At 35.6% G+C, this 14,124-nt stretch overlaps 1 protein-coding gene across 5 annotated transcripts in view; it reads right to left on the reverse strand.

Annotated features, from left to right (window-relative positions):
• Nucleotides 1-2,579: 2,579 nt before the first annotated feature.
• Kif20b (kinesin family member 20B) overlaps nucleotides 2,580-14,124 on the reverse strand; it is a 47,954-nt gene continuing 36,409 nt past the window's right edge. For 3 of the 5 annotated variants that reach the window (XM_042689448.1, XM_042689450.1, XM_042689447.1), the window contains exons 27-33: nucleotides 13,850-13,960; nucleotides 10,453-10,650; nucleotides 9,697-9,765; nucleotides 7,251-7,337; nucleotides 6,706-6,856; nucleotides 4,066-4,208; nucleotides 2,580-2,811 (exon numbers count right to left, since the gene is read on the reverse strand). In XM_042689448.1, coding sequence (XP_042545382.1) covers nucleotides 2,734-2,811; nucleotides 4,066-4,208; nucleotides 6,706-6,856; nucleotides 7,251-7,337; nucleotides 9,697-9,765; nucleotides 10,453-10,650; nucleotides 13,850-13,960 — 837 coding nt within the window. In that variant the 3' untranslated portion in view covers nucleotides 2,580-2,733. The remainder of the gene's footprint in view (nucleotides 2,812-4,065; nucleotides 4,209-6,705; nucleotides 6,857-7,250; nucleotides 7,338-9,696; nucleotides 9,766-10,452; nucleotides 10,651-13,849; nucleotides 13,961-14,124) is intronic. The other 2 variants (XM_042689451.1, XM_042689449.1) reach the window with 1 other exon arrangement.

Consider the following 14,124-nt stretch of genomic DNA (forward strand, 5'->3'; position numbering starts at 1 on the left):
ATATTCTAGAATGTAGAAACAACTTACAGAATGGGAGTTGAAACAAGGAGAATATTGCTTTATTCAAACTAATTTGCAAGCATTATTAGGTACCAAGACACTGCCACTTTGCACATCTCTACAAATGATGCGGGGTTACAAGTATATTTTAATAAGCAAATTTGTAAATATGAAATTCATGAATAAGGACCAACTATTTATTTATTTTTTATTTATTTATTGTCTGTTGTAGGGCTTGAAATCTGGGCTTGGGCGCTATCCCTCAGCTCTTCAGCTCAAGGTGAGCACTCTACCTCTTGAGCCACAGCACCACTTCAGGTTTCCTAGTGGATTATTGATTAGAGTCTCATGGACTTTCCTGCCCAGGCTGGCTTTGAACCGTGATCCTCAGATCTCAGCCTCCTGAGTAGCTAGGATTACAGGTGTGAACCACCAGCGCCCGGCTAGGACCAACTATTTTTGATAGCATAGTGTGAAATGCTTAAATAAGTTTAACTATTTTTATAGATCTCCTAAACAAAATACCAAAAAAAACCCCTTCTTACTCAGGTTATCATTGTAAGAATCAAGTAAACAATTCTGAAATATAAACCTTTAAGGTCTTATATGTATTTTTAGATTTAAAAGCCTCCACTATGAAATGCAATGGAATTTTACTCATCCATTAGAAAGAATATTGTACCATTTGTAAAGAAATGGAAAGACCTGGAAAAAATTATGAAAAGTCAGTCAGGCCCAGAGAGATAAAGGATCCATGTTTGCCCTTATATGAGGAAGCTAGAGTTAGCCTAAAAACTGATCAGTAAATACATTGGGTAGTATGCAAGTATATACAAATGTATTAACTGAAATACAGTAGATTCAAGGGAGAACTCAAATAGTGCAATTCCTTAGAAAGGCAAAGTCAAAGTTCAACAACATAAACATCAGGAAGTGGGATGGGGTCAAGCGGAAAGGGGCAGGCAAATAAAAACAAATGGGGAGATTGCAGTCAAGAATTCAATGTGTGTGGGCTGGGAAGGTGGCTCAGTGGTAGAGCGCTTGCCTTGCATGCCTGAGGCCCTGGGTTCGATTCCTCAGCACCACATAAGCAAAAAGAAAAAAAAAGCCAGAAGTGGCGCTGTGGCTCAAGTGGTAGCGCTAGCCTTGAGCTGAAGAGCTGAGGAACAGCGCCCAGGCCCAGAGATCAGGCCTCACGACCGGAACCCCCCTCTCCCCCCCCCAAAAAAAAGAATTCAGTGTGTGTTGCAACCTGCAATCTGGAACAGTATGAGGATTTTGAAGAAATGAGAATACAGAGAGAGTAAAGTAAGCAGGGAATGCAGGAAGGTGGGGTGGGTGTCAAAACTCACCAACTCTTAAGACTCTGATCTCCTATAAGCAAGTGTATCTATTTAGTTTAGTACAGGGGAGGTTAGTATAGGTGTATGTAGAAAACAAGGTATTAATCTAACTTGTATAATCATTAACATTAGACACAGTTTGTGTGCATAATAATAATTGACTTCCTTTTTGTTAGGGAGCAGAGGAAAGCTATGAACATTTAACCTTAATACAAACATTATTTCCAATGTCTGAAGCTTAAGAGGGTCCAAACAATTCTAATTTAAACTTCATAAGGTCCGGTTAATAGGAACTTATACATTTGTTTTGCCTTGCTTGTTCTGACCTTTTCAAGGTCCAGTTCTCAGCCTTATTAGAACTGAAGAGTTGGCATGCCAACCTCTTAACCCTTTTTAGATCCCACAGCTCGGCCTCAGAGTTCACGACAAATGTGATCCTACAAAATTATGAAACTGAGTGAGGAAAAAATGGAGTAGAAGGACTGGCTAGAATGTTGAAAGGAGTGACACTGTTCAAAAATAAATTGTATTCACAACTGCTTTGTTGAATGACAACTCCTTTGTACAAGTAAGATGACATTAAAAAAAAAAAGCCTCCACTGACATTTTTTAAAGCTTCTGCTTTTTGCCCCTTGCTAGCTTTTCTCAACCATCAGATCAATTACACCTTATTTATGTCTTAACAGAAGTAAATTTTATCAGTCTTGACTTCCTCATCAATAAAACGGAAAATGTATTTCCAAGATCTAAAATTCTTTTTCTTTCTTCTAGCTACCTCTGATTTGGCTCCTAGATACTATCTCTTCTTCCTTTGTAAATTTCTACTTCTAATCTTCTGTGTCTTAGAAATAAAGCCAAATCTATCAAATTACAGGGAAACAATACCTATAATTTGTTGAATGAGGAAGAGTGGTGGGAAGGGTTCATTGTGTGCATATATAGAAATGCCAAAATGAAACCCCCTTGTACAGGCAATTGATGCAAACAAAACAGAAGACATTCTAATTAAAGACCTGGGATCTCTCCTAAACAGTATACAATCATGTTTTTGCAAATAAAACACCTATAAAGGCTTACTCCCTAAATCCTAACTATAATACAGTAGAATCATAAACCAGTTTAAGTAAAAATAACAACTTTTCTTAGAATCTTCACTGATCCAATTACTGAGATGAGGGAAATACACAGTTAGCAAAGAAACTATTATCAGAAAGGCCTATACAGCTCACACAAGTATAAATGATTGATTTCTTTATTGAATTAAAATTAGGCTATATAAAACAATTTCTGTACAGAGGGATCAAATGTATCATAATATAGTTATCTGTATATTACAAGTTACAGTCATTATGATTATGAAATTTACATAAGACATTGCCCCAAAAGTTTGTTATTTGGCTATTCTTGTTCGAAGTCGTCGTTTGAGAATCTGGTGATCACTCTCCTTTACTTTCTGCTCCATGAAAATCTGAAATACGAAAAACACCAAAGAGGTTATATCATGATACACTGTACTCAAACTGACATCTTGAACGGAAATCCTCTTGTAGAACTTTATAAAAATAACTTAATTTATACTTAAAACCTCAAATTAACAATTTTCAGTGTCTCGAAAATGGGTAAAAATGAAGACTTGTTCAAAATGATTGATGATATATGTTCATGTGCCTAATCATTCACATTTCATAGGTACTATCAGGTACATTAGTCTTTCTGTCTCTTTGACTATGGATATATCATCTTTTATTAAGATACATGCAAGAAAAATTGATTTTGTAAAAGATTATAGTATCTAATTGTAGAATTAAAATAACCTACCCTCAGCACTAAATTCAGAGTATACATGAGATTTACAATGATGAAAGTATCTGGAGACAAATGGCTCAGCCAATTTTAAGAAATGACCTTTCACGGCAACAAGTATATAACTTAGGAAGTAGAAAACACATTATACTGAAACTAAGAAAAGAAATGATCTCAGGCAAGGGAGGAAATTATGTACTAATCAGACAGATGGTAAAAAGTGACTAACAGAACAGTACTTACAATAGCATGTTCTAATCAACCCTAATTCTTTAACCAGTTTTATTAAGTATCAGTGTCCTATCTGAAAGCTACTATTTCAAGACAAAAATAAAAGTCTCTCCTGATTTTTCTTGGCCACTTCTGACTGAAATCTTTTCTTTTAATCATTTGCTACCTTCACTTTCATCCACTAAGCAAATGCAAGCATGATAGGAAATCAGTATCATCCCTGTAACAGCACTAACTGTTCTGAGTGAGGAGAATGACTCGCAGAGTCAGGGTGACAGCTACCATCTTTTCTTAATAGAGCCTGGAAGGCTGAGAGTAAACGTGGGAAGAAATGGCTAAATGTCAACTCTATATTTTTAAGGCAAATTTAGACCTATATTTGTTCAGTTATTATAACAGAGAAATATACTCAAGCGGTAAATAAACCATTAAATCATGATAGTGCTATTGATGGAAATATATTCCTCTGATGAGATTTCAATGCAAATGTATTATAGTTATATATATTAGAGGAATATTTATATTTAATTACTATAAAGTTATATCTGACACCAAGAATGTAACATTTAAAGCAGGTAGTAGACATCTAAAATAATAATTTAAATCTACAAAATGATAATTTATATATATTTCAGAATTTTACAACACAAATAGTTTTACATTAGTGAAAACTGATATGTTAGCTTACCACTTGGCCAGAAATATCAATAGGAGATGAAATTTCATTTGTGTACAATTTCCTTTTGGTTCTTTTTGGTTGAGACATATTTTCTTTACTTGCTTCTACATTTGAGAGCTTTGGCGAACTCATTGTTTCTATTATCTTCTTTGCTATAAATAAGAAGGTTAATTTTTGAGATAATTTCCTGACTGCAGAAAATTATTAAGATTTGAAATCCTTAATAATGATAAAACATACACAAATTTAAAAATGATGCAAAACAGAAACAATGACAGGAAAAAACTTAACACTCTTGCAAATCCTAGCTACTTAGGAGGTAGGAATCAAAAGGATCATGGTTCCATATACACAGGTAGGTGGATTGTGGTCCTATTCCTACTGCCAGCAAAAAACAAAAAGAAAAACAAAACACTAAAAAAACACACAAGTGGAAGTGGTGCTGTAGCTCAAGTGGTAGAGCGCTAGCCTTGAGCTGAAGAGCTGAGGGATAGCACTCAGGCCCAGAGTTCAAGTCCCACGACCGACAAAACAACAACAACAACAAACACACACAAGACCTCTTTCAAAAATAACTAAAGCTAAGAGGAATGACAGCACACTTATCTAGTAAATACAAGTTCCAGAGTTCAAACCCCAGTACAGCCAAAAACAACCCCAAAACTGAGAAATTAATCAATATATAAGGTGATATATTTAGTTCAATACTATTACATAAAGGTGTCCATAATGAAGATTCAGTAAAATACTTCATAATTGCAAACTCTATTTAAGATCTATACAAAAAAGCAAAAGAGAGTAATGGCTCAAGACTAGAAAGAAGTACTATATTTTAAGGATGGTCAGAAGCTATTAAGATTAAAGCTGTCATGCTGTGTATTGGTGGCTCATGTCAATAATCCTAGCTACTCAGGAGGCTGAGATCTGAGGATCACAGTTTAAAGCCAGCTTGAGCAGGAAAGTCCCTGAGACTCTTATCTCCAATTAACCACCAGAAAACTGGAAGTGGCGCTGTGGCTCAAGTGGCAGAGCACTAGCCTTAAGCAGAAGGCCAAAGGAACAGTGCCCAAACCCAGAGTTCAAGCCCTATAGCTAACAACAACAAAAAATAACGATTAAAGATGTCAGCTGGAGACTGGTGACTCATGCTTGAAGGCTAAGATCTGAGGACTGTTGTTCAAATCCAGTCCTAGAAGGAAAATGCATGAGACTCTTATCTCCAATAAACTACAGTGATCTCTCACCTATTGAGGGTTATGAGGGGCATCTCAAAATTAACAGAAGTCCTGTCTCTCTGAATATAAATAATTAGCAATTAGTATTTCTTACTCATACAAATGCTTAAAATTGTACTCTTTTAAAGTGCAGTGAAACAAACTTGTAAGAGTACTACAGATATGCTGGGAATATAGTCTGTTGGTGGAGTGCTTGCCCAGCATGCATGAAGCCCTGGGTTCGATTCTTCAGTACACATAAATGGAAAAAGCCAGAAGTGGTGCTGTGGCTCAAGTAGTAGACTGCTAGCCTTGAGCAAAAGAAAACACAGGGACAGTGCACAGGCCCTAAGTTCAAGCCCCAGGACTGGCGAAAAAAAAAAAGAGTACCTCAGAAATATTTATGGCCCTCACAGAAAATAGTGATCCTGGGGCTAGGAAGGTGGCTCAGTGGTAGAGTCTTGCCTTGCATGCCTGAGGCCCTGGGTTCAATTCCTAAGCATGGCACTGTGGCTCAAGTGGTAGAGCGCTAGCCTTGAGCTGAGGAGCTAAGGGACAGCGCCCAGGCCCAGAGTTCAGTCTCCACGACCAGAAAAAAAAAAAAAATAAATAAAAATAATAATAAATAAAATAAAATAAAATAGTGATCCTTGATATGAGAAGTAGTTCAGTTTATCCTAATGGATAAGCTATCAAGTAATTCTTAGATATAAGGGCACACTGAAAAAATTACTGAGACACTAAGGGCACTGAACCAAGAAAGTTAAGGAACCTCTCTAATAAACTTTTACAAAAACTATTTTTATATAACTTATTTGACTCAACCCAACTGTTCTAGTACTTTTCCAACCTTCCCAATTCTCATCTCAAACATTTCACTTTCATTCAGGTAATCCTACCAAGAAAAAAACAAAAACAAAATCCACATGCCTCCCCACCCCCCAACTCTACATGCCAAGTACATAATGCTACCTAGAATTTCAAGAACATTCCTTATTCTTTTCTAGTAATCTGACTGTAATAAATCCGTATGGTAGATGTGCATATATGCATGAATATATGTGCATGTGGATATGTACAATACATAGCTTACTGAAGGCACAGGTTCTACCATGTCAACATTATAAAGAAAAATTCACTACGCATATTTTTGTAAATTCAATAGATATTACAGAAAATACATGCCGTTAATGTGATCAATAGCATTAACATATACATGTAGATTTGTATGAACCTCTGTTAATCAGCTTGTTCTATCTGGATAAAGTACTTAATGTAAGCCTCTCTCCTCCAATGGGGTAGATACCTACGCACACCATCCTTTCACCTGTTTCTTCCCACATTAAACAGTATAGGACAATTCTGGCTTAAAGCACTCACTGAAATCAAATATTAGGAGGCACATTAGAACTAGGTCATTTAATTTTCTGCAAACCTTTTGACTGAAGAATTGTTGGAGAGTGTTGTAAGAAGTCTCCAAATTTCTGTAGTGTTCCTTCTTTTTTCTTAGTGGATAAGTTTACACTAACTGAGGGTGCCTGACTCCGTAAAGAATATGTTTTCTTAGACGATGGACGCATGGAAACCTAATAAAAGAATATGTTTTTTTTTAATTGTCAGTGAGAAATATTACAAAGAAATGCTATGGTTCTAAAGAGACAAGAGATAAATTATGAATTCTTAGGTAAGAAATTTGGAATTAAAAAATCAGAGAGGGATAGAGAAGGTATGCAAAATGAGTTTGCAAAATGAGTAATTAGAATGTTAAGTTAGAAGTAAAAGCATGAAGTGCCTGCCAATGTCCAAATGCTTAAGTTTATAGTGCATGCTGAAGACATTAAAAATTGGACGGTAAATACAACTAGATACAACTAGATTTCTGGATAATTTCTAATCAGAATTTGACATCTTAATTTCTGGCTTCCATTTTATAATGTAAATTATAGAAATGGTCAAATATGGACAAATCCAAAGACAAACCTTTTGTTCCTTTTTGACAGGAGAATTTCTAGGAATTCCTAGGAACTTAGGTGTAGCGTTCTTTTTATTTTCACATTTCACCAAGTCCTAAAAAATAACGAATTCAGCACTGGTTATTTTCTTGACAATATTTTTTCTATAGACTCAAAAATAAAAAATCTTTCAAAGGTTATATTACTGCTTAAAATAGTGGTTCTTAATCAGGAACAATTTGACCTCAGAGATCAAATTTTTACAATTAAATTAGATAAATGGTCAATTTTGGAGAAACCCAAAGAGAAACCTTTTGTTCCTATTTGACAGGTAATGTCTGGAGTTATTTTGGGTTGTCTTTGCAGAGATAAGGAGCATATTATTAACAACTAGTGGGCAAAGGACAAGAATACTACTAAACATGCCTACAATTTTCATAATAGCCCCACAACAAAGAAGTGTGCAACCCCTAAGTCAAATATGCTGAGAATGAGAATCCCTGACTAAAAGTGTGACTTTTTCAGACCTACTATTATAAAATTACATGAGCTAAATAAAAAGCCTAGAAGAAAAATTGGATTTTATTTGAACTACATCTTTAAAATAAGCATAACAATATACCTACCCTTTCCCAACTAACAAATCATACGGGCATCTATGTCTAACAGTCTGCACTGAAATTTGGCATCACTGGGCTTGGAGGGTATGTGACTTAAGTGGTATAGTACTTGCTTAATAAGTGTGGGAAGCCCTTGGTTTAATACTCAATACTAGGATGAAAAAAAGTTGGAGCCAGGAGCTAGCTGGATCATACCTGTAATGCTAGCTACTCAGGAGGATGAGATCTGAGGAATGAGTCTCAAGGCTTGAAGCCAGCACAGGCAGGGCAAGTCTGTGAGACTCTTATCTCCAATGAACCACAAAAAGCTGAAAGTGGAGCTGTAGCTCAAGTGATAGAACACTAGCCTTGAAAACAACATGTTAGGAACAGAGTAAGCCCAGAGATCAAGCCTCAGGACAAGCATTAAAAAAAAAAAAGTTGGCACCAGCAAAATGTAAGTTGAATGTAACTTCACACAAGTAAATCGTGAGACTATTACTACTATTACTTTGCTTCTTAACTAATAGGCATAGAATCTTTCTCTTTATTTCCCCACATAATCTCACAGAGGATTGCCTTTTGGTAAATACATTAACTGAATTTAAGTATGGTAAATCTTAATTGCAATAAGGAACATAAGCCTAAAGAGAGAGAGGACTAAATGAAAAAGGAGAAGCAGAAACAATATTATAGCTGAACAAAAGAACTTAATAGAAAAAAGAAGATAGTAATGTGATAAGATTCCATGAAAGGGGAAAGATGGTAATCATGGAAAGTAAATGGAAATGGCTATAAACTTAACCCATCAATTCAGAGTGTTCAGTAAAGAGGTCTTTGTGGTCTTTACTGTACTGGATTAAATATAGTACTGAAAAATTATTTTCATAAGGACCCAGTGAAGGTGTAGCAAATCAGTTAAAAAATTAAAGTTCCATCATCACATATCTAGATAATAGCAATCTGAAAATTATTTGACACACAGATGAAGAATACATATTGACAACAAAATAAGTAATTGTATGACACCCAACTTTCTTTTCCCTTAGGAAGAAAAATGAACCAAGGAAAGTCAACATGACATAGATGACGATAATAATGAAGATGATGATGATGATATAATTCAAATACGTAGTGCTTTAGTGGTCTTTAAAGTGTATTGATACTCAATAAAAAAATGAACCAAGGAAAGTCAACATGACATAGATGACGATGAGATGATAATGAAAGTCAAATACTTAGTGCTTTAGTGGTATTTAAAGTATAGTGATACTCAGTATTTAATAAAGTGTCATACTTGTGGCTCATGCCTGTAACCCTAGCTATTCAAGAGGCTGAGATCTGAGGATCACGATGTGAAGCCAAACAAATACCAAACACTTTTTTTTGTTGGTCAGGACCAACAAAACTGAACTCAGGACCTGGGCACTGTCCCTGAACTTTTCTGATAGCACTAGCACCCTACCACCTTGAGCCACAGTGCCACTTCTGGTTTTCTGGTGGTGAACTGGAGATAAGAGTTTCATAGACTTTCCTTGCCGGCTGGCTTTGAACCTTGATCCTCAGATCTCAGCGCCTCAGTAGCTAGGATTACTAGTCACTAACACCTGACTAAATCCCAAACTCTTAATGCCAATTAATCAGCAAAAAGCCAGGTATGGCTCAAGTAATAGTGTCAGCCTTGAGCAAGGAAGATTCCTTCAAGCCCAGTACTAACTCAGTAAACAAACAAACAAACAAGCAAACAAAACCCTGAATACAAGTAACTGTAGAAATAAAGTTAACTATTAAGACTTTAAACTATTAGACTTTAAAGGTGTAGTATGTGTGGCAGGGGAAATATGCTAAATAATATCCCCTTGGCAAATTTATTACCTGACAGAGAGCTTCAGGAGTATGGTTAATACTATTTCTGCTCTTCCACCAGCTTGAAAATATACTACACTTTAAAGGAGTAAAAGAAAGTTGAAGTTATTTTTGCTAGAGTTAAACTTTTAAAAAGTTACTTTAAAAAATTATTATGTATCTCTACATGCAGAGAGAATGCTAATAATTTTAAACATATAATCAATTATTTTAAAATAGAGGAAATAGAGGATTAGAAAGCTTATCTCATTGCCAAATGCACATGGCTAAGAGAGAACAAAAGGTTTGCTGACAATAATATCAAGATGCTGTAAAGAGGTAAGAGTTTACTACATATATATTAAAAAAAAAAAGCAAGCTTTCTAAAATCTATAATTTGCTGAGTACAGAGACCTAAAATTTTAATAATAGTTAAGCAAGCTACTGATTTCAGTCTCTCTAATTTCTTTAGCAATCTTTTTCTTTTCTACTGAAGGGAAATTTATTGTTTGAGCCAAACTAGTATGTTGAAGTACTAGTTCTCCAGTATTTGACCTATTATAACTTAAGTGGAACAAAGAATAAGCTATGGATTTTAATATCCAGAGATTTTTGTCTGAGGACCTATTAAGCCACAATATTTTTCCTAACTAGCATAAAATATAACATAAATTATGATATTGGTGTCCAAATCAGTTTGGAGCAGGGTGGCAGAACCTAACTATATGCTATAACTGAACTTAATAAAATTTGCTTATTAAATACACTCATCAGTTCAATATTTACCTCATCCATTTCGCTACTCTTCCTCTTTCGAGCCTTGGAAATCTTAACTGTCACTGGTGTGGCACAACCAGGATGTTTCACTGCCATTTTGTTTGGCTGTAAAGGTGTAAACTGAATCTCTAATTCAGGTTTTGGAAATCGAGTACTGGGTTCATTTTCTGTTGATACTTCACATGAATCGAGAACTAAAGATCCATCCTAAAATAGAAACAGAAAAAAACAATTTGTAGAGTATGAGCTTATAAACCATAAAAAGCTCATCAATTAATTAATGAATTTAATTAATAGTTTATTATTTGGTACAGGGGTTAACTTCAGGGGCTTCATGCTCACTTCGGCTTTCTCGTTCAAAGTTGGAGCTCTGCCACTTGAGAATATTTGAAGCCTAGCTTTTTTGCTGTTCTACTGGAGTTGGAGTCTACTAGACTTTTCTACCCGGGCTGGCTTCAAACCTTAATGTACTAGATCTGAGCCTTCTGAGTAGCTAAGATTACAGCCATGGTCACCAGTTCCAGGCTACAAATGACTATTTAAGACAACAAATTGGGGAAAAAGGTAAAGTATGCTGGGTCACACCAAGGACTAAAAGATTGACTTGGCAACCTTCTCTGGGTTTATATACACTATGTTAAAATTAGGGAAAAGTAGAGCCAGGGGCGTATATAACATAGTAGGCTGAATGCAGCACGCATGAAGCTCTGAGTTTACATTCAATACTAACAAAATATTGGTGAGAACTCAGAGATCAGCATTTTCCATATTTACATTATCATAAGAATACAGAATTTGCTCAAATGATTGCTGGACTTCTTTACGTAATCTATAATTCAAAAATCACCAGGGAAGTGCCTAGAATTATCAAATAATTGTTGATTTCAAGTTAACTGTAAATATTCTTTGCTACTTTTCCCATTGAGAAAGTCTTTTCACTCTCTTCTCATTGAATCCATGCGAGTTTTAATGACCTCCAGGGCCATCAAGGAGATAATCGAATAAGACTGGTTCTCTAAGACTACATCAAAAAAAATATAACTTCTATCCTATGTTTTAGGAATGCTAGTTTTCAGAATACTTCCCCTTCACACAATGCCCCAGCTCAAAAATCTAGCCACTATAAGAAGCCCAGGTCATCTGTCTGTCATGGGGCTTGGGGAATTTTTTTGACTGACCATTCTAATCTATTGATTGACATGCCTTATCCTAATGCCAGTACTTCAACTGTGTTTTTATTTGTCAAAAAAGTTTTAAAATCAGGAAAGTTTTTAGAGATTTTTTTAAGGTTTTTCTATCTATACAGGGACCCTTGTAATTCCATATGAATTTTAGAAATAGCTTTTTCATTTCTGTAAAAAATGACCATTAGAGTTTTCATAGGAATCACACAGAATCTCTACTTGCTTGGGGAAATATTGTTATTTTAACAATGTTCAATCTTATAATTATGAGCAAGGATGCTTTTCATTTTACATTCCATTCTACAGCAATGCTTTATAGATCATCCTATACATGTGTTGTACCTCCTTGGTTAAATTTATCCTTGAGCATTTTATTCTTTTTGATGTTCTCTTTGAGGCTAATAAAGGAGATGGGTTTATTAGTTCCAATTGTGTGTATATACACATTATCTGTGAATAAAGATAGTTTTAATCTTCAAAAAAAAAAGCCCAGGTCATAGGCATATATACATTCAGTCTAGTTAAGTATATTAAAAGGGAGCCAAAGTACACAAAAGAAAATAGCAATATAATTACCTCAAATGGTGAAATATAAACTAACCAGAAGATTTTAGGACAATATATACAAATTTATGAAGAAATTAGTGCCCCATTATATGTAACTGCACAGGTAATCAAGAATTAAACCTTGTTTATGGTTCAAGTCAGCCTGGATTGCAATCCTATTACTTATGCCTCCTATATCTTGAGATGATGCCCTACTTACGGGTTAAAATAGGGCCTTGCCAACTTGTTCCATGAGCTGGCCTAGGATCATAATCCCCCTAATCTTGGCATCCTAGGTAGCCAGGATTATAAATTATTACCTTCAATTTTAAACATTTCCTGAACTTTATGGTTCATATTATTTTCCTAGTCGAAAATGCCCTTATCTTCCCCATCCTTTGCTTAGTAAGCTTATATTCACTTGAAAGATACAATCCCTAATCCACTTCTACAACCAGCCAGGGAAAATATGCTGTTTCCTCCTCAATGTTCCTTTTAGAGTTTGCCTCATGCTTTTATTATAACACTTAGCCTATAAGGTAAGAGTTTCTGTCATGTCGGATTCCTTACTCTTTAAAGTTGAGGACCACGTCTTACTGTTTAGCAAAACTCCCAAGTATATGCTCCCAATAAATGTATTTTTAAAAAGTGATGTTATCGCCGGGCGCTGGTGGCTCACGCCTGTAATCCTAGCTACTCAGGAGGCTGAGATCTGAGGATCGCGGTTCAAAGCCAGCCCAGGCAGGAGAGACCATGAGACTTCTATCTCCGATAAACCACCACAAAACCGGAAGTGGCGCTGTAGCTCAAGTGGTAGAGTGCTCGCCTTGAGCTAAAGAGCTGAGGGACAGCGCCCAGGCCCAGAGTTCAAGCCCCACGACCAACCAAAAAAAAAAAAAAAGTGATGTTATCTTCACCTTTTTTAAGTGAAACAGAATTTTTATTTTATTTCCGAATTCAAATGTGAAACTAGACTAGTCAGTTATTCCCATAACCCTAAGCCCTATGAAAATTAAACACACTCAATTGTAAGACTTTATAATAGACTGGCAAAAATTATCACATGGCTACAATTAAAAAATACTACTTACGCTGGGCGCCAGTGGCTCACGCCTGTAATCCTAGCTACTCAGGAGGCTGAGATCTGAGGATCACGGTTCAAAGTCAGCCCGGTTCAAAAAAAGTCAGCCCGGGCAGGAAAGTCCATCAGACTCTTATCTCCAATAAACCACTAGAAAACCGGAAGTGGCGCTGTGGCTCAAGTGGCTCAAGCAGCAAAGCGCTCACCTTGAGCTGAAGCGTGCAAGGACAGCGCCCAAGGCCAGAGTTCAAGCCCCATGACCGACAAAAAAAAAAACTACTTAATGCTATTATTAGTAATGAAACTTCTTAGAGAGCAAATAACAATACCTATTTTGTTTTTTGTGATTTTTCTATTTCTGACAGTAAGTTTATATTAACAAACCTATTTCTAAGAGAAGATTAAAATATCATTTGGGGATTTACTCTCTCTGAAGAATGTCACCTCTTTCAAAAATCTCTAATTTTCTTCTACCCATCTGAAAACACATATATCAAATTACCTGCAACAATTGACTACATTATACTTGCAAGTCTTATTTAGTGATTAGTGGTGAGTAAAGAGAGCAAGAAGTACACTGTCATCCAACACTTACCTCTGATGCACTCCTAGGAATTTCAAAACTTGTCGGCTGATTTTCAGTTTCAGTGATGCCAGGTTCTGTGGAACTATTATGTCTAGGCTGGAGATCTGTGGGTGGTTTTTCCTAAAACAAAGATTTTTTTTAAGCTATTTTTAACTTGAACATATATTTAAACACCTCACATAAAGAATAAAAAATCTAGATTTGCAATGACTAAAACAGTACAAATAAGGTTTCTTCATCAAAGATTTTACCTAATCCTCCTCCTATCAATCTTTCACCTTAAG

The sequence above is a fragment of the Dipodomys spectabilis genome, unplaced genomic scaffold (assembly GCF_019054845.1).
Source record: "Dipodomys spectabilis isolate Male_0828 unplaced genomic scaffold, ASM1905484v1 ptg000125l, whole genome shotgun sequence".
Lineage (NCBI taxonomy): Eukaryota > Metazoa > Chordata > Mammalia > Rodentia > Heteromyidae > Dipodomys > Dipodomys spectabilis.